The 20,205-nt window shown below is 38.1% G+C and overlaps 1 protein-coding gene across 1 annotated transcript; it reads right to left on the reverse strand.

Moving 5' to 3' along the window:
* Positions 1 to 60: 60 nt before the first annotated feature.
* Positions 61 to 13,265, reverse strand: LOC122032916 (ENHANCER OF AG-4 protein 2-like). The gene is made up of 12 exons (XM_042592230.1): positions 12,846 to 13,265; positions 12,445 to 12,521; positions 7,549 to 10,230; positions 6,955 to 7,474; positions 6,598 to 6,706; positions 6,233 to 6,345; positions 4,883 to 5,070; positions 1,436 to 1,994; positions 840 to 1,362; positions 634 to 729; positions 447 to 546; positions 61 to 367 (listed from the first exon to the last, which is right to left on the reverse strand). The coding sequence occupies exons 1-11, from the start codon at positions 12,954 to 12,956 to the stop codon at positions 476 to 478; spliced, it is 5,049 nt and encodes a 1,682-aa protein (XP_042448164.1). The 5' UTR covers positions 12,957 to 13,265; the 3' UTR covers positions 61 to 367; positions 447 to 475.
* Between the last annotated feature and the right edge of the window lie 6,940 nt (positions 13,266 to 20,205).

Consider the following 20,205-nt stretch of genomic DNA (forward strand, 5'->3'; position numbering starts at 1 on the left):
TGAGAACTTCAGATCTTTGATGCCAGGTCTAAGTTTGTAAGATAATCATTTCATATTTGATTTCAGCAGGCAATAATACATTAAGGATAATGAATTTACATAAGTGGAGCTATCACAATCGTGCATACAAATGCATCTGAAACACCAATGTCAACTTAAGAGTACGAAAACTAAAAAAACACATATTTTCATTGCCTACACAAAGTGAGCTTCCATTTAGGAGTTGGTATAATTGTTTCAATTGCTAAGAAAATTAGAATGTACATATTTTGGCCAAAAGAATAAACCGGAATATCACCAGCTCCAATTCTCTGATGGTATCTTGTTTCTAAGATCAACTGCAACTCCCATACATCATAGGATAAATCTGAAACATAGCACCGTAAGATTCCAAATTAGAATGTTATCCACACTGCAAAGTTAAGAGACAAAGAATCAGAGGTTACCATATCCAACCATCTGGACAGAACTGACATTAACTTGATCTCCAACAATCAAGCCCAGAAATATTTTGCCTGCCTGAGAGATCATGGTGAAAATCTTGGCCTGGAGAAATAAAAAGACACCAATCAATCAAAACAAGGTAAATAACTTTTAGATGTAGGAAGCATTCTCCCAGCAATTTATGACAACCTTGAACTGCAACTGCCGATTGAATAGAATTTTGTAGTGGGAACGGAAACCCCATAGAATTAGAAGATGGCCATTCTGCATCAGACCTAGGAAATCCTATCCAAAAAATAATTCATAAATTAAACATAAAAATCTAAACTCATTTTCTTCCTCTGATGTACAATATCAGTAATCATGTTGATTAAGAGAAACTTACAACCACATACCATCCTGCAAAATAGGAGCCCCTGAACATGAGGGCCTTGGAGCAGATACCATTGCAGAATGCTGATTATCTGGACTAAAACCACCAGTATGCACTCTCCTAGGTTCATCAGCCAAATATGGTCTCTGACTACTAGGAACAGATGACATTGGGTAAGGATTGTGTAGCTGCTGCACTGGTTGATTCATGCGAATAGCATGTGAAAAATGGTCAGAATGCATTTGTGCTGTTGCAAGAGGAAAATTTGAGGGTGCCCGTGGAGGAAGTGGATGGTAAGGTCCCTGGTGGAAAGGTGCATTGCTTTGTTGAAAATGTTGAATGGGATAAGAATTCTGAGGAGCTACATACAATTCATTTTGTCCATACTCAAAAGGTCTAGAGGAAGTGAAAGTATTTATAAATTGTGTGCTTCTCATTCCATTTGTCATAAAGTTAGGTTGCTGCTGTGATACCACTTCAATGCTTAAAGAAGCATCCTGCCCTCTTAATGTCATATTACCATGCACATGGGCCATCTCATTGGCCTGTTAAAAGATGGAAAAAGTCAAATGCATAGTCAACTTAGAGCATTACAGAAGAAAGCATTAAAAGGCTTACATTTGATACTCTGAATTTTTCCTGCATCTGTGAATTAAGCATGGAAAATGAGTAAGATGATGATAAAGGTGGAACTGGAATAGAAGGCATAAATGTATGTCCAGGTGGATGCAGAGGCGGTGGAGGAGGAGGTGGTGGGGTTGAGGGTGATGATGGTAGAGGTGGAGGCAGTGGTGGGGGCGAAGGTGGCAAAGGTGGAGGAGGATCCGCTGGAGGTGGTGGAGGATCCACTGGAGGTGGAGGAACAGGAGGTAGAGGTGGAAGGTCACTTGGGTTGGTCAATGTCGGTTCCAATGATCCGCTAAAATCAGAATTGTTTCTAGTTATGCCCTTATCTTCCTTGGGCAAAATAGCATCTTTCATTTCAAGTTCACCATTCACAACCTTTTCTATCGGATGGAGCTTAGGCATGACTGCACAAGTATCCAGCTCTTTTAAACTACTAGTAGCTTCCACTGACATTTTAACTGCAGAATTTCTAAACAGGTTGATAGGAGAATCTTCCTCATCTTGAAAAATATGACATGAAAATAGTCCGGTCAACTGAAATGTAGCATTGCTGAAATTAAGAACAAATACAATTTCCTGAGAACCGGTTGTGTGAGTGTCAAATAAAAAAAACTGGGATAGTAAAAAAAACAAAGATGAGCACGTTCGTAAAAGAATACTCATAAAACTGATTCAGCTTCCAAAATCTTAAGCATGCCACTTTATCTAGAACAAGCAAAAAAGGAATGGCGAACTCAAAGTACAGCATAGATTGATGTGATATATGAATAGGCTGCCTATACTTGAACTTCAGTGAAGGTCAAAAAAAAAAAAAGATTCATTTCGAGTGGTTAGCAAAGGTACACATTTAACCAAAAGATAACAACCATCAGCACTACAATTGTCAAATCAAATGTCATGATTGCAGAGAGCATTGCGCTGGAAAATTACTAGTTACAGTGGCCAAGATGATCATTGTATTGTGTTGGGACCTTGACGTTCGAGGGGTTCCTATAATGTTAGTGCACAACGGACATACAAAAACAAATCTAACAAATAAAATGCTAAACCTAGAGGTAATAACCAAGACAATCAAACCTCTAACACGTTTATGTAACATGGTTCGGAGATCACTTACTCCTACTCCACGGCTGTCCGTAAGGTGGACGATCCCGATCCGTCAGTGGATGACTCCCTGGAAAACCTCCGACTAGCTCAAGCTCCTTGTCGGTGGAGAAACCTCGCCACAAACACTTGAATACAAGCACACCGATCACACGAGGACTTGAGAGACTCTAATAGGCTTTAACCAAGTCTATTTCGTCAACCTTAACCAAACTTCCAATGCTTGGTTATAAAGGCCACGAGTTGGAAAACCTCGTCTACCAGTCGACTGCCTTATGTGAAAATTCGACCGTTACAACCCAACGGCTCGATATCAATCGACTGATACTTCCATTAGTCGACTGCTCTACACTAACCGAACGAACAAAAGCATTTTGTTCGCTCCAAGTCGATTGCCTAGTCGACCGCATCAGTCGACTAATGAAAACACCAGTCGACTGCTACAACACTGCTACATTAACGCTACAGTAGCACTACAGTAACGCTACAGTAAAACCCTAATCCTAGGATTTAACTCCCGAGTACATTCACTCAGCACTCATCCTCGCCCGACCAACCTAGACCTAACCTTCTAGCCTCCTCCATCAGCCTTGCGTCCCTCGGATGCCTCCCCATCCTTCACGTCTTGCCTTCTGGAGCTTCCATCGGCCATGTGATTGTTGTCGGGTCTTCCTTTGCCAAGAGGTCGCGCCTCCGAGACTTCATCAATTGCCAAGACACACTTGGACTTACGTTGCCAAGACTACATGGTTGGACTTACACCACCAAGACTCATCCTTGGACTTTCCTCCTTTGCCAAGATCATCTTTGAACTTTCCTTATTGTACCTGTATCCTGCACACTCACAATGCATATCAAATACAACAATAAACCTAACTTAAACCTTTGCCCAAACATCAAAACCTAGGGTATCCAAATTGCTCCAACATATTGTTCAAAAATGATGTCTTGAATTCTTAATTGAAAGCTTATTCACTAGATTGTCAGATTATAATTTTCGAGTACTAATTGCCCTATCACCCTTAATAACCTACAATAATGAAAAAGTTATTTACTAGATTATGAGATTATAAACTTTCAAGCACTAAGTACCCTATCGCCCTTATAACCAACAATAAGCACAATTCTAATTGTTATAAACTCAACATGCGACTTCAAAAGAGAACTAAAATTTTAGAAAATAAATTTCCCATAGGTCAACCACAATGAACATAAATTTTCACATTAACCATAAGAAAAAACCATGCAAATATACTATATTTTTAAATTAGCAAACTGAAACTATGGCATCAAAAAATAATAATTATAATATGGTAACAGCATAAATAAAACCAATTAATGATATAATAGTACCATTGAAGACCTAGATCATGGGAAAGCTAAACTTGCATCAATTCACACCAAATTTTGTCAAATCCCAGACTGAAGGAAACCAAATACTCTCATGATTACAAAAAAATACTCTCATACCAGAAAATCCCATGGGATATAAAGCAATATTAGATTAATGAAGAAATAAAAGGCAAATCAGTCAGTTCTGAAGTAATAATAATCGAGCTAAAATGAACAGCTATAACAAAGTCGTAAAGATTAGCTAGGCCAGATCTAGGTATCAAAATATGAACATGGTGAGTCTTTCAGATTTTTTGTGTCCAAACAGGCACAATCAGAAAGAAATATGGTACAAGTTATGACCTCTATCAGATTGCTCATAGATAAACTTTGATAATCCAATCATGATAATTTTGTTTTCTAACCATAATGAGATAAGAATAGTTGAGTTAACAAAATAACATCTAGAAAGCTCCTTCAACTCTGATAGGACACTGAATTGCAGAAACATAGTACACTTATGGATGATGATCGTGGAAATGAACTGCAGGATGCTAGAACACCAATGATGTTCCAAAAGTTCAGTTCTACTGATTTGTGATTTAAACAGTCAATGCACATAGTTTGTCATAATGTCAATTGCCAAAAATAGATCATTCTTAGTTATGAACAGTTAACACCAAAATTAGATAATTCTAGCATGTTCCTTCAACTATGATAGGCCACTGAAACACCATGATGATGTTCCAAAATTTCAGTTCTGATTTGAGAATTGAACAGTCAATATGCATAGTCTGCCATAATGTCAATTGCCAAAAGATAGGTCGTTCTTAGTTATGAACAATTAACACCAAAATTAGATAGTTGATGTCCAGAAAAAGGATGCACCTAATATTGAATCATAGAATAACCAGAAAGAATATAAGCAGAGCATGACCCTAAAACAGGGCATACAATGCCTACCAAACCAATATCAAATATTAAAAACCCAGTGGCATATACCTTCCATATTCATCAACCTGCATGCCTTCCATTTCTCTTATTGGATCATCCACAGACCTATCAGCTTGAGATCGATGCCTCAGAAAAACACCAGAACTTATGTCATCACTGGGAACATCAATCTCATCAATATATCGCCTAAGAAAAGAATCTGGCATAATTTTCCTCTGAATCCATAGCCTCAGTACCTGAAAAAATTGATTTATGATGCAAGATAAGCATACAATCAAATCCACGGTTTGAAGTGTCGTTCCGTGCCGCCCGGCACGGACGGTTTTTACCGTTCCGCCAGGCGGCCGAAACCGGCACGGGAGGCGTCCCCGTCTCGGTGGCGCCGGAGGAGACGCGGGACGCCTCCTTCGGCGCTGGAGGAGACGCGGGACGCCTCCGGCGGCGTCCCGCGGCACATTCGGCAGCGAAGGCGTCGTGCGCGACGGCCGGCGGAGGCGTCCGGCGACGCTTCCAGCGTCGCCGGACGGCCCCCGCGAGATCGATCGCGGGCGGGCGCGATCTCGTGTACGCCGTTTTTTTTTTCCTGTTTTTAATAATTATTTATTTTATTTTATTAATTTAAACAATTCCTAAGGAGATGAGTAGAGGATGTGTGATATTTCAAAGAGGCTTTTATAAACCTAGTTAAATTATCCTAATAAAATATATAAAAAATATATTTAAAAGTAAAATAAATTAAATAAATTTTATTAATTAATATACTGAAAAAATAATATTTTAAATTTCATTTAAAAATTTTAAAAAATATATAATAATTCTTATTTATATTCTAATATATTTTTATTATTTTAAATTTCATTTAAATTTTTAAAAAAATATAAAAAAATTCTAAAAAAAATTAAAAATTCTAATAAATTATATTTGTATTCTGTTTTTTTTTAAAAAATTTTTTACTTGATATTTTTTACTATTTAAAATATATATTATTTAATTAATAATTAATTAAATGAATAAATAGTTAATTTATATAATTATTATTAATATAAAATAATATCTTGTATTATTATTATTATTATTATTATAGATACTTCCATTTTAATTTGAATTATTGATATATCAATTCTATTTAAATAAAATTATTTTAATTATTTTTTCTAACAATATTAAATTATTCAATAATTGAGAACTTATAATAAATCAATATACAACTTATTTTTATATACACAATAAACATATTTATCTTATCATTATTATAGATAAATAAAAAATACCGAAACTATATCGGCACGGCACAATACGATACCGAAACCGTATCGTTCCGGCCTGAGACCGAAACCTCGGCACGGGTCGAAATTTTAAACCATGATCAAATCATTAACATAGAAGCAAAAAAATTACCTTAACACACTGGCGACGGTTCTCACAAGCACTAGCACCTGATGGAGCAGCAGCAGTCAAGAGACGTGGTAATGATGCCTGTACACGGGGAATATATGACGACCCAGCAATCCCTGTGTTATTTAATGATCACCAATACACCAAATTTAAGTGAAATTCTAGAATAAGTAACAAATATAAAGGCATATGACATGACAAAGAACCCATATGACAAAATTCTTCAAAATAGTTCTAGTCACAGCAGCACCTGATCGCATGTTCTATTTATTTGACCTAACCTACGAGCATTATGGAAAATATGTTCACTGTGTTTTAACCAAAAGCATGTCAAACTCCCCAGTAGTGCAACAAATATGCAAGCACACCTTTCTGTGTGTGTGAACACTGAGTGATAGAGTCGACTAGGAAGAGAAGATCCACTCTACGGTGAAAATTAGGTTCATTCTCCAACTTTTGGATAAGTAATTCCACAATCTGCAGTAAAACATGTTGATCAAAAAAGGAAACTGAAAGAAACACTTGATCTTTTGGCAAGACTAAGCAGGTATAGGAAAAGAGGAACTTCCCTTGAGATGCAGCACATCACCATATTGTCCAAAACTACTAATAGATACAACAACAAAAAGGAGGGTGGGGGTGGATATAGCCACATAGGTAGGTTGGTAAAGCAAGAAAAAGGCACAAGCTGGATAGCATATGCTACAATTTTCAAGTTGTCTCACCTCACTAGCAATGCCAAATTTGGCACAATCAATTGCAAGTCGAGTTGCACGTCCAATACTATCCTTTGTACGTGAAAGAGTCTCTATCATACCCTCAAAAGCATCACGAGCGACAGCAGCTTCAATGCCACAACTTAGTGAACCCTCTGGTCTGTATTCAGGACTAATCCTGTGTTCATATTCTTCATGATCAATTTTGTTTGTCTGAGAAGGTTCATGAGGCGTATTTCCATGGACAGATGGAGAATCAAGAATAGAAGCGTAATCTCCTTTCATATCCTGGTGAGACAAATTTATTGATGTATAGGGAATCATTGCAGCAGGACTTGGACTTTTTCCATGGATCAAGTTTGGAGTTGATAATATAGTAGGAATAGAGTTTTCTGAGTGTTGGCACTGTAATTGTGCTTCCTTCCTTTTAGCTTGGGCAACTGCAATAAGGTGTCTCATTGATTTACTGGGGTCAGAAAAAAGAGTCTCATTTAGGGTTGACACTTTCTCAGTCTTATTCTTTCCTGACCTGTGTTGATGCAAGCAATCAGCAAAAATATAAGCCTGAACACAATTTGAAATAATAGCTCAATAACTAAATACCTGTTCTCTCCTAAATCAACCTTTTCAGGGTTCTTATGAGAGATATATCTGTTGTCATGCATGCTATCAGTAAGTACAGTATTGTGGATATTAGATTTGGACAGTGTCTTAACTCTGACAGACTTATTCGATGCTGTAATTTTTTCTGGCACTGAATGACTATGAGATAAGTTCAAGCTATGAGATCGGCAATTTGAGAGTTTAGATGGTGTTACGGGGAGTTTTTTCCTTGAAGAACTCAAAGGTCTTACATGTGGCTTAGCAGATGTTTGTTTTGTTGATTTTGATTCATAATCAAGATTGGTAGTTGCATCAGGTGAAAGAATGAGTGGCCTAGAATTGCCAAAAGTAGATCTCTTGTATTCTTGCTTCATTGGACTTTGAGAAATCTGAGGACTTTCAGATATTTCTGCTTTCTTCTCACTTGTGCCCGTTGTCCCAAATGGTAATGTCATGCCATCCGGAGACTTCTCATCCCTGGTTGAACCAGTCTTCTCAGTCATACAGTTATTGGATGGAGAATCTTTGTTAGTACCTATCACTAAGTGAGGTTTCTCTTCTGAGATGCCTGAATCTGCTAAAACCAGATTGCCAGAAGATACATTACGAATTGGTGTCCTAATCACTTCCAATTCCTCAGCATCAACCAATCTACGTGATCTTCGTTTGTATTGAATATATGTACCAAATTGTCTATCACAGTACTTCATAAAGCAAGATTCTGTTTTAACTTTAGTTGCAGTAGTTTTAGTAGCAGAATCTGCCACTTCACCAGTGTCCTCAGTGTGTTTAACCGTTGGAAGGAGGGACCCATTACTTGTTGCTGATGTTAACTGATTTTCACTTCTTAAGGGGATTCCTGATTTCTTTGAGTTTTCAATTTTACCATATTTATCTTTAACATCAATCTGACAATCCTCTTGTACCGATTTTGCTATTTTAGCTGGGCGTCCATCCTTGCTTGCCTCCAATTTATGCCTTTTATTTCTGTCCTTCAAATTCTTCTTTACTTTAACAGAAGACATTGAGTCCTCATTGGCATATTCATGGGAAGTATCAATTGTTTCTTTGCATGAAACATTATGCATTTTTCCTTTTTCAAGAAAATGCTCCTTGGAATTCTTTAACATCTTTCCAATTTTGGAGTCACTACATTTTGTAATATTTCCAGATGGTTCTCTATTAGAATCACAAGAAGCAACCTTTCTGTTTCTTCCTCCGGGAAGCTTATTTACCTTGCCATTAAAACCCTTCAACTTCTTTGCTAAAGCTGCACCAGTGTCTATCCTGGAAACATTGTCCTTATTTTGCTCTGGCTCAGTATCCCACTTTGTTGTTTGTTGACCAATTTCTTCAACTTTCAGAGCATTATTTGCATCTTCCTCCTCATGATCACTTTCACCTTTAAGATCACTGCAAATCTGAAGTCCACCAGCAGCTAAGCCTTGTGGAACCACCTCTTCAATTTGCAGTTTAGGTGACATAATCAAATCATCATTCATAATATCATCAGGATTAATAGTCACCAATTTCTCCTTGTCAGGAGAAACAGAGAAGGATGATCTAGAAACAACTTTCTTCTTCATTGCATCCTGAGCACAGACTTCTTCAGCATTCAAAGCATGACTCACAACTTTCTCCTGATGATCCTTATCACCTATCAACTCGCCACAATTATCAAGTCCTCCAGCAGCTGAGACGTCTAATAGTAGCGTTTCAACTTCCAGTTTCGGCAATGTAGCTATGTCAGTGTTCTTACTATCATCAAGATTAGTACTTGTTATTTCCTTCAAAGTATTACTTGCATCTTTCTCCTGATGTTCCTTTTTAGCTATGGAATCGCCACAATTATCATGTCTGTTAGCAACTGAGCCTTCTGATAGCAGCTTTTCAACTTCCAGTTTAGGTAATGTAGCCACTTCAGAGTTCTTGCTATCATCAGAATTAGTACTCACAGATTTCTTCTTCTTGCAGGAAGAGGCATAGAAAGACGATTTAGAAACTAAAACTTTCTTTTTCATTGCAACCCTACTAGCATTGTCTTGCACATTGAAAGCATTACTTGTATCTTTCTCTTGGTATGTGCTTTCAGTTCTGAAATCACTGCAATCATTAAGTCCACTAGCAACTGAGGCTTCTTGAAGTGGCGCTTTAATTTCCAATTTGGATATCATCTCTTTATTACCATCATCAGGACAAGTGGTCATTAATTTCTCCTTGCCTGAAGAATGGTAAAAAATTGACTTGGAAACTACAACTTTCCTTCTGGGGGAACTCTGGTGGTCATTATTTGAACTCTTTTTGTTTTTCAAGTTATACTCAGCACCATCTAAGTCACTCGAAGTTTGATCTGAAGACACATTTACATCTTGGATCTTCAAATTAACATTTGTGCATTGCATCTCAAGGATTGCGTATGTCCCATTATGTTCAACTGGAGGCTTGTCATCTGCAAAATCAGTAATTAAGAAAGATGCAGCAGCGGCTGCAGTACTAGCACTGGAGATGTCAACTTCCAGCACAGATTCTGCTGATTGCTTCTTGTTCAGCTTTTCAAAAGCCTCACAAATCTGCTCAACAGCACTAGCAAAGTATTTTACTGTTTTACCCTGGCAACGAGCCACCAACTTACTCTTTGACTCATCAGTAAAAACCTGAATGTCAGCTGGTACGACAAAAGCACTGCAAAATGATATTCAAATAGTGATTGACCATAGCATCAGCACAACATATCAATCATATAAGTTCAGTGGCTGGAAAAATATTACCAAATACAATCACACAAAATATGACTTCCATATAAAATAGTGTAGAGGTCAAACCACATCAAATTTCAATAAGGTAAAGAAAGAAATTTCAAAATAAATGGTGTGCTTGATGTAAAATAAATTCAAGCTTTCCAAACCCTTCCTAGCATCATCAAAAGAGCTGCAAGGGACCACCTATCAATCATACCCTTCTCAGTTCAGTGACCAGCTCTCCACTAGTCATTCTTGATTCAAATTCGAAAGGTTGAGTTCCATCAAATTAGTCCAATTTTACCTAACGATTTCACTGCAGCTGTTTAAATCAGCAAAAATTAATAGTATATATGAAGCAGGGTTCCAAAAAGACGAGACATGAATAGTGAATGTATGTTCCAATTATTTGTGTGACCAAGAGATAGAAATGAAGAAATTTTCAAAATGCTCATAAAGAGTGATGCCTTTTTCAACATGCCTCACAAGGTTTTAATCAAATTTAGCCCAAACCACCACCACCACCAATAAAAATGATTTAAAATATACAAGAGGTTTATTACAAGATTTTAAAGATTAATAGTATCGTTGCAGTTGAGCATTCCGATTGCCCAGATTGCTTCAGTCATGATTGAGCAACGAATTCTCATCTACACTTTGCCAAAACAACACAAGCAGCATCAACGAAAGCACAAGCCTCCTTCACACCGACTCCTTTGGAGAAACTTGTAAGTCGTAACTTCCTTCAACATCAGCAAGAGTATGTGCAAAAGCCTCCTTCCCATGGCTTCCTCCAGAATATCACCCCAGGCAATGAGCAAAAAGCCCTGCAAGTAGTGGTCATATTGTGCTTCGTCACCCATTTATTACACCCTACTTCGTTGCCAACCGGCATGGAGAAAACTTGAAGTCATGCCAAGGTTGGCAGGGTCAAGATGTGAGCTAGGTACCGGGAGTGATCCATAGGTTGAGATCATAGAATAGAAGCATGAATTATAAATTGTAAGGATGTTTACAAACTATAGTTGATGCTGAGAAATATTTTTCTTGTTCCTTTCAATCCTTTATCCTTTACTAGAGAATTCTTTATTGCTTATTTTTATCCTCATACATCCCAACAAAACAAAGTAGACAAAAGGAAGAATTGCCACTTCATTGAAACTACTTTTGCACTTCTCCTTCAAATGAGGATTCTACTCAAATTTTGGGATGATACTATTCTTGTTGAATCATTGAAGGGAAGTCTTGGCACAACGGTAAAGTTGTTGTGACCTAAAGGTCACGGATTCAAATCTCGGAAATAGCCTCTTGCAAAGAGGGTAAGGCTACGTGCAATAGATTGACTCTTTCCCGGGACCTCGCATTGGTGGGAGTTTCGTGCACCGGGCTGCCCTTTACTATTCTTATAGAATCATTATAAACCATATATCCCCTTCTGTTCTCCATTGTCATATTCCCTTTAGTATTCTATTTTCACATGATCCTATTTACTGTTTCCTACCTAAAGATTTTGAATATGGGACAGTTTGCATGAGTCTCTAACCTTGAGGACCTACAGTAGATGGATCCATTGTTCACCCAACACCACCTTCTATTCCAATCTAAGTTTCAATTTGGGACCTGTCATTTCTCTTACAAAACAGCAATTGTTCTACTTTTCATCTCATTTCTCATTTCAAATCTTATGTTGCATTATGACTTAGCTATTTTTATCAATACTTCTTCTGTAGCTTAGTATTCTATTTCTAAAACTATTTCTTATTTCAGAGATGCACTCACATCTAGAGTCAAGTCAATATATGATCGAGAAGATGTTAGCATTCCATTATAATGTTACATGGGAGCTTATGCCTCTTCAAGATAGAAAGCTCACATTAAATTGCAAATGGTATTCATGGTTCCTAATGACACAAGATGGATGTCTTCCGATAAATTAATTCTCACATATCAAACAAAAAAATAAGACAATATCAAGTTCACTTAACAACCACATTTGTAATTTTGTTCATTTACTTCCCCCCAAACAAAATAGACAATTGTCTCTATGCACAAGAGTTTAACCATCTTTTAGTACAACAAGCAAACTCAGTTATCAGGAAGAATATGGCACAAATCAAACTGATGGGGGTAAAAAAAACAAAACAAATAAGAAACTTACACTTCGGTGGTACCAAAAAATTGAACAAAGTATTTCCTGGGATCTGGAGATTGGTCAAAATCTTCTGGCCTGCTTATCTGAAGATAAGTAGACAAACGTTTCAATTAACGTTAACCATGCAAGAGCAAAAAAAGGGACAGTTAGGGGAAAACAAAAAACAGCTAGGTAACTAAAAATTTTCAGAACGAAACAAAAACAAAGCAAGTATTTAACTGGAAAATCGTTAAGACGATGTGCATGAAAAGAAAATATATATGTTTTCTACTAAGGAAAACTGAGGCAAATGTTATATATTTCACAAAGCAGCCCCAAAAATTGCACAGATGAATAGCCCAGTGTCAGAAGGATCAAAATCCCGTCTTCTAGAGTATAGAATCAAGAATATAGCAAATGGAACTAACCTTCGCAGGCCAAGCAGGGTATCCTTTCACCTTAGCAAGAACAAGATCCCCCAGGTTGAGCTGCCCCACCGCCGTAACCCGATTCGAATCTTTCCTACGCCCGGGAGCCATGGAGGCTACCGCTCAAACCCTAACCCTCCTCCGTCTTCCTGAACACAACCAACGAGGAGAACGACGACCAGAGTCCCAAAATCAAACCCTAGCTCCTCTACCTGGTGAAGGACTCCGATACTCAGAAGGCCGGGCTTTCCCGCCCAATTCCCGACGTGACGGGAGAGGGAAAGGCGGAGGAGGACTACAGCCGAAGGATCTTGCAGCGTAGTGCGAGAAGCGACGGAGCTGGACGGCGCGGCTTGAGCATCAGAGCGGCGGCGACGTGTAGGGAAGGGATTACGGAAGCGAGGAACGGGAAACTGGAAAAGCAGCAACTCAGAAACGATCGAGTTAAATAGCTCGAAACCATATTTTATTTATAAATATTATTTATTTATTTTAAATTATCTTTTGCAATGAAACAGCATGAAATCATATTTTAGAAACAAATAACAAAATTGCAATTACAATATTAAAGCGATCAAAATAAAGAAAATGGTGGATAGACCCTTAAATTTACTTTTTTATAAGAAAATATTCAATTTAAGGTTTTAATTTTTAATTTTTTTTAAGAAAATGATCAATTTTAATATTAAATTATTTTTATATCATTTGTTGTAATTTTTTTTTTATAATTATTAGTTTTAATTATACGCTATAAATATAAAAACTCTTTCTTTTCAATATCTCTTCACAATTTAACCATCAGTAAATATTTCACACCCTTTTCCTTTTTCATCAATGATATTGTATCGACTGTACTCTTCTCTTCTCTTATCAATGATATTTTTAGAGGACGTCTTTCTCCACTCTTTTTTTTTCAATATGAATTAAAGATTTTTTTTAATATACAAGAGCCTCTAGAAACTTTGAGATGCCATGATATCTATTTTCCAAGATAAAATCAGATCAATTATCTCAAATTAATCAGGCTAAAGATTTGTATATATAATGCCAACTAAAAAAAGAAATTATCAGCCCAAGGATTTGTATATATATGATGCAACTAAAAAGACAATTAATGTTTGATTTTTCTTCCTCTTCCAAATAATATGAAAAATGTTGTAATATTGCACAAAATCTTAAATATTCTTTCATTACGTATGCACTTACTTCTGCCAATATCTTTGCTCTAAATCCGTATGATTTATTTTTTTTATTTTATTCGTATCAAGCAAAGCACAGAATGTTATCAACACAATCTCAGTTATGGATCAAATCTCAAATCGAAACAATGTGTTCTATAATCTTGTAATGAAGAACATGAACACGCAGAGTTGCTTCATTGTAATGAAGAACGCCTACACAGGTCCTCACAGTGTAGCTGAGTTTAGGAGGCTAAAGAGTCAAGCTGCTCGCGGGTTATTCGGATTTTGATTCGAAAAAAAATCATTCAAGTTCCAAGTTCGAACCTGATTTCGAGTTTAAAAATATTATCGAGTCGAGCTCAAATTTAATAGTATTTGATTCGTGAACTCGTGAATATGTTCATTTAGAGACTTACGAATATGTTCGTTCAGAGACTCGTGAATGTGTTCATTAAAAGCCTCATAAACATATTCGTTAAGAAACTCATTTTATCTTAATTATGATATTTTTGAATGAGATTTTTTTCGAACCGAGCTCGAGTTATTTAATTTAATTACGAATTGAGCTCGAGTTAAAGAACTAAAGTTCAAATCGAACTTGAGCCGAACTTGATCTTAGGGATTATGAACCAAACTCAAGTTCAAGCCTCTTATTGTTCGGCTCGATTCAATTAGATTACACCCCTAGCTGAGTTCAAGGGCACAGACACCTTTGGTTAGGGTGGGCTCCAGCCCCACTCATTTTTTAAATAATAAAATATTATTTAACCTAATCGCAAATCATGAATTTCTCTCTATTTCCTCCTATTGCACAGATACATTACAACAAAAAATCCTGACAATAGATAAAATCTCCCCCAATAAGTTCCTTAAACAATCTTAAGCACACGTCACTAACCAAGTAACTAGTTCTCATTATTATCACAAATTGCAATAGACATAACGATTATAACATAAAAAACAAAGTGCAAACTTGTTGGAAGATTCATATCTATGAAACTTATTTCTCCTTTACAATCTATTCAAATGTCTCTCTAGGCACAAGCTTTGGGGCATCATCATCATTATCTTCTCCCGCTTTAGCAACAGGAGCATCATAAAGTGTTTGTTCCTGGAATTGCTCAGCGAACCTCCATAGATTCTCTAAATTATTAGAATCCGTGTGACCAAGTGAAGATCATAAAATGCTATTTGTTTTGCAAGAGCAAGGTAAAAACAGATTATAACTAATAGCATATATGATTCTGAAGTATAATTAGTGTTGATGCTGTCCGGAAGCTGAGTCGGACAGAGGTCAGTCGCGCTGTTACCGGTATTGACGAAAAGTCGTTGCGAAGCCTAGTCGATCTGTCACCCGTCGCAAGGGCTCGCACGAGCAGATGACGGAGGGGGTGATGACGGAGATGATGAAGTAAGGACCCTGCGCACACTCAGACGAGTCGCCTCACGTTAGAGACCAAGAACCAGGGAAAAGTCCCCGGGTTAGGCTCTTCGATGCTCAAGTTGTTGTGAAATGATTACGCTAACACAGTAATCTATAATTGCACCAATAAATGACAAGCATGCAATAAACGGTAATAAGAGTAAGGTTAAGAATTTGTGTATCTCCGGTTGAAGCGTCGGGCTTGCCGACTGTCTTTAGAGAATTTATTGCTGCCCACGGTGCAGAGGCTCTCCGGCAAAATCCTCCCAAGATCTGACAACCGCTCGCGCCGTTCGTAGGTGCACTCCAAGACGAACGCCGCACTTGGACTCAACCTCAGATCACAGAACCAAGCCTCAGAACTTGGAAAGAAGAAGAAGAAGAAGAAGAAGAAGAAGAAGAAGAAGAAGAAAGCAGAGAGCAGAGGAATGCTTTGCTTTTTCCGGAGTGAGTTGAGAAGGAGCAGAGGAAGTGTATTTATACACTTGAAGCAGTGCAGAAGAAGCGACGCGCGCTTTGCTTCTGCTTCCTCATCTCACGCGCGGGTGCGCTGCTTCGCATCCTCACGCGACGCGGACAGAACCGAACAGATGCCGTCGCGCTGCTTCGCTTCCTCGCACGGACAGAACCGAACCACCAGGTGTGAGGGACAGAACCAAACCGGACCAACAAAAATAAACCAGGTCACCAAACTGGCAAAAACAGACCAGGCCGCCCACAAGCGCGAGGCCCACGAGCTGGGGATTTGCACCCCCCCTGCGCGCGATGATCGCGTGTGTCGCGCCCGGTTTATGGATTTCCAGCTCGAACCCCCCGAAACCACCAGATTTGGGCTCAGCCCTCGCATGCGTGTAAGTCCCCTTAACATTGCTAAGCATGGATGGAAGGACTCCATATATAAGGTCTTCCAACCTTCTTGGCTTAGCAATGTGGGACTAAAAGCATAAGGAATAATGTGAATTAAAACTCAATACAAGTCATGTACTTTTTCCACAGAAGCACAGAGAAAGGATGAAAAGTGAAAGACGAGTATGAAAAGAAAGGACGAAAAGTGAAAGACGAGTGTGAAAAGACGAGTGAGCGTACATGCATAAGGGACAAAGCTTCCCTTTTTATACTATAAGGGATGCTTCTGGAGTCTGACGGGTGTCAGAGAATGTCGGATGTCGCACTTTGTCTGGTGGTGAATGACACGTGGTGTCCTCCTATAGGTCTAGGAAGGAATCAGCGGGTGGTGAGCACCGGACCGTTAGCATATTCTCTGACAGACAGTGTTTATTCCCTGATAGGTTGTTACGATTCTCTGGCTTGCTTGTCGTGTAGTGTATGCTTACCCCGATCTGTTAACCCTGGACTGGGTCCCTATGCTTGCCAGCCTCGCTCCGTAGGGTGTAGACCTATATTTCCTAACCTGCGTTTGCTGCTTCACAAATCCAGATCTGTACACCCAGCCCTGTCCTGCGTGTCCTGTCTTGTGAACTCCTGACCTGCCTTACCTTGTATCCTGACCTGTATGCCTTGGTTTGGTTCCGCTTATCCTGCGTCCCGACCTGTATGTCTCCGTCCGATTCTGTCTGTCCCGACCTGTACACCTTAGTCCGATTTCGTCTATCCCAACCTGTATCCTTAGCTTGCACATCCTGACCTGCACGTTTTGGTCCCTGTGTTCTGTGCCAGAAGGTTATAAGTTCTGACCTGTATCCTTGGTTTGCACATCCCGACCTGTTCGTTTCGATTCCTGTGTTCTGTACCGCAAGGCTATAAGTCCTGACCTGTATCCTTGGTTTGCACATCCCGACCTGTACGTTTCGGTCCCTGTGTTATGTGTCGCAAGGCTATAAGTTTTGACCTATATCCTTGGTTTGCACATCCCGACCTATTCGTTTCGGTTCCTGTGTTTTGTACCGTGAGGTTATAAGTCCTAACCTGTATCCTTGCACATCCCGACCTGTACGTTTTGGTCCAGGTATCCTGTGTCGCAAGGCTATAAGTCCTAACCTGTACCCTTGGTTTGCACATCCCGACCTGTACGCTTTGGTCCAGGTAGTCTGTGCCGCAAGGGTATAAATCCTGACCTATATCCTTGCCTCCAAAAAAAATGTGGAACCGCCACATTAGCGGCCCCCCTAGAGCCGGTCCCACGGTATATCCTTGCCTCCAAGTTCCTACTTGACGCGTAGGTCTAACCTCGGACTGCCACTTGTGTCTGACCAGGACCATCTGGTAACCTGACCCTTTGATCTCCACGTAGGTCGGATTCTTGATCTCCATGTAGGCCAGACTCTTGACCACCACGTAGGTCTGACTTTTGACCGCCACGTGAGCTTGACTTCTGACCGCCACGCGAGCTTGACTTCTGACCATCCCAAGGACTTGACTTCTGATCACGTCCACTGTCCGATCCCATTATCATGCATTGTATCAAGTGTATTTCATAGAAGTTAATCATGGAATCATATTACGATGCCCTAATGCAAGATAATATTAATTCTTTCATACGTGACAAAAGAGGCTTATTAACATTTCGATGAGTTAGCCAAAACATATTAAACTAAAAACAGAATGTACAAGGGGCTCAGAAAGATGTTCACATGCATTGCTAAACGTTTCCCTGATCAATCTTGCACTTTCACCAATATATTTGTCAATTATAGCACTTGATACAATCTATGAATAGATTATTTTGGAAAGAGAAGTTATCAAATTCTTTTAAGTTATAAACAAGAAGAAACTTACTTAAATTTTATACTACCAAACTAACCTTTGGAGGCTTAATTCCTACTCTTAAGGAAAAGTTCAGGATTCATAAGACGCAATTCAATTGACTCTCTCAATTCCCTTATTCGATCAGACAGTGCACCTACAGCAGAATAGCTAACATTTCCAGAATCTTCATGGAGCATGTTACGTACAACAGAATCAACCTGCAAGAGTAAAAGGGAAGGTTTATATTTTCGCTTCAAATGTGGTTCAAATGTGATAAAAAGTGATTCGTTCATTCTCAATATCTTTGTTAATTCATTCCTAGGTCAACATAAAGAAAGTACATCATCGGTGGCTACTAGCCATTAATGCAGGTGGTCAAAGCATGAAAGAGACATGCTCAAATGTTCTAAATTTTGATCCTAAAATCTCATATGATAATAATCTATATTTTAATCATCATACCGTCCTAAGAGAACCGTATATTTTCCCTTCAGGTGCATCACAGGAAATATAATGATGGTTCTTCCGTTGGGTTTGCAAGATTGCAAACATAGTCTCACATTGTAAAATACATTGAAAAGATCATAGGTTTATAAAGAGAAAAGATATCTCCATTGGCATGAGGCCTTTTGGGGAGATCCCAAGAGCAAAGACATGAGGGTCTAGGCTCAAAGTGGACAATATCATATAAATATAGAGATATCTAAATTCTTTTCGATCCTACATCTTCAAATACTACCGCCTAAATAAAGTCCAAACATATACAAGAAAAAGAAGGGCGGGTCCAAGGTTATAAAATTGTCCACTCTGGTTTGTATTTTAGAAAAGAAATGAAAAAGCAAACTGTTTACAACAATATAATATATGATACAAAAAGTGTAATTGGTTTATACTCACAACACTCGTTATCAAGTGGCCTAAGAACTTCTCCAATTATTTACCTAACACTTTGAAGAGACTACAGATCATCTTTGGTTTTACTAAATTCCTGTTTTTGTTTGTAAACTTCAGAGTCTCCTTTATTTACCTAACACTTTGAAGAGACTTCAGATCATCTTTGGTTTTACTAAATTCCTGTTTTTGTTTGTAAACTTCAGAGTCTCCTTATTGCATTATGATGCAACAAGACTTCATTACAGTACCACAATCATTACCAGATGGGATCAGTAAATAGTTAAGAATTCAATCACAAGGAACAAAATTTACTAGGCATGTAATTTCTGTTTTTTTTTTATAATCCTATGGGATTTTACTGAATCAGTGATCTATGTGGCCCTTGGTTGTTTCAACACCATTGTATGTATTCTAAAACAAAAAAAAATTATAAGTTGCTTCTAGTGACATACGGAAACATCCTTTGTTCACTAAAACCAAAACATGAACACATGGGAAATGTGATGGACAAAATGTGAGTTTGCATTTTGATTATGTAATTAAATATGAGTGTCATGATTTTTATACATGTTGTTTCAAGATATCAGCTTGTGGCCTTATCACATTTCCAAAAACCAAATAAAAGAATATTTCCTTATCCAAAATGCAAACTTCATTGATTTAAAAAAAAACTCAATAAAAATTATTGCAATGAGAAAAGTTTAAGTTTGACTGCATTAATATACCTAATGGCCTTTAAAGCAATTCAACCTCTACACTGAACATCTATGACGAGACATACTAAATAAGCCTGATTTACTTAGAAACAACAAAAAAAAAATGAACAGGAGACCTGCAGCACTAAGTGAATGTACAAGAATAAACATGTAAATACAAACAAAGTGGCATTAGATAAAACTTTCTAACCTCAAAAGGATCCAGGTCTGCCTGTGTCTTCAAAGCAAACCCATTCTACCTTATAAAAAACAAGATAAAGTTGGACATTGAAGTCAAAATGTCATATATTGTTCGGACACCCCAAGTTAACCTAGCTAATCACAATTTAATAAACAAATAAAAGATTCAAATTCTTCTACAACAAGAAATCTAGTTTAACAAGTCAGAAAGCAAGGAACATAAAGACCTGCCAGTCCTCCAAGATTGGATATTGAAATTG

Source organism: Zingiber officinale, chromosome 11A (assembly GCF_018446385.1).
Source record: "Zingiber officinale cultivar Zhangliang chromosome 11A, Zo_v1.1, whole genome shotgun sequence".
Taxonomy (NCBI): Eukaryota; Viridiplantae; Streptophyta; class Magnoliopsida; order Zingiberales; family Zingiberaceae; genus Zingiber; species Zingiber officinale.

Excerpts from the sequence above, each read along its gene's own strand:
- LOC122032916 (XM_042592230.1), bottom strand. The coding sequence starts at position 12,956 with ATGGCTCCCGGGCGTAGGAAAGATTCGAATCGGGTTACGGCGGTGGGG. Across the intron at positions 7,475-7,548 it reads GTTGATTTAGGAGAGAACAG|GTCAGGAAAGAATAAGACTG; the intron begins GTATTTAGTTAT and ends GCATCAACACAG. Across the intron at positions 5,071-6,232 it reads ACCGTCGCCAGTGTGTTAAG|GTACTGAGGCTATGGATTCA; the intron begins GTAATTTTTTTG and ends CAATTTTTTCAG.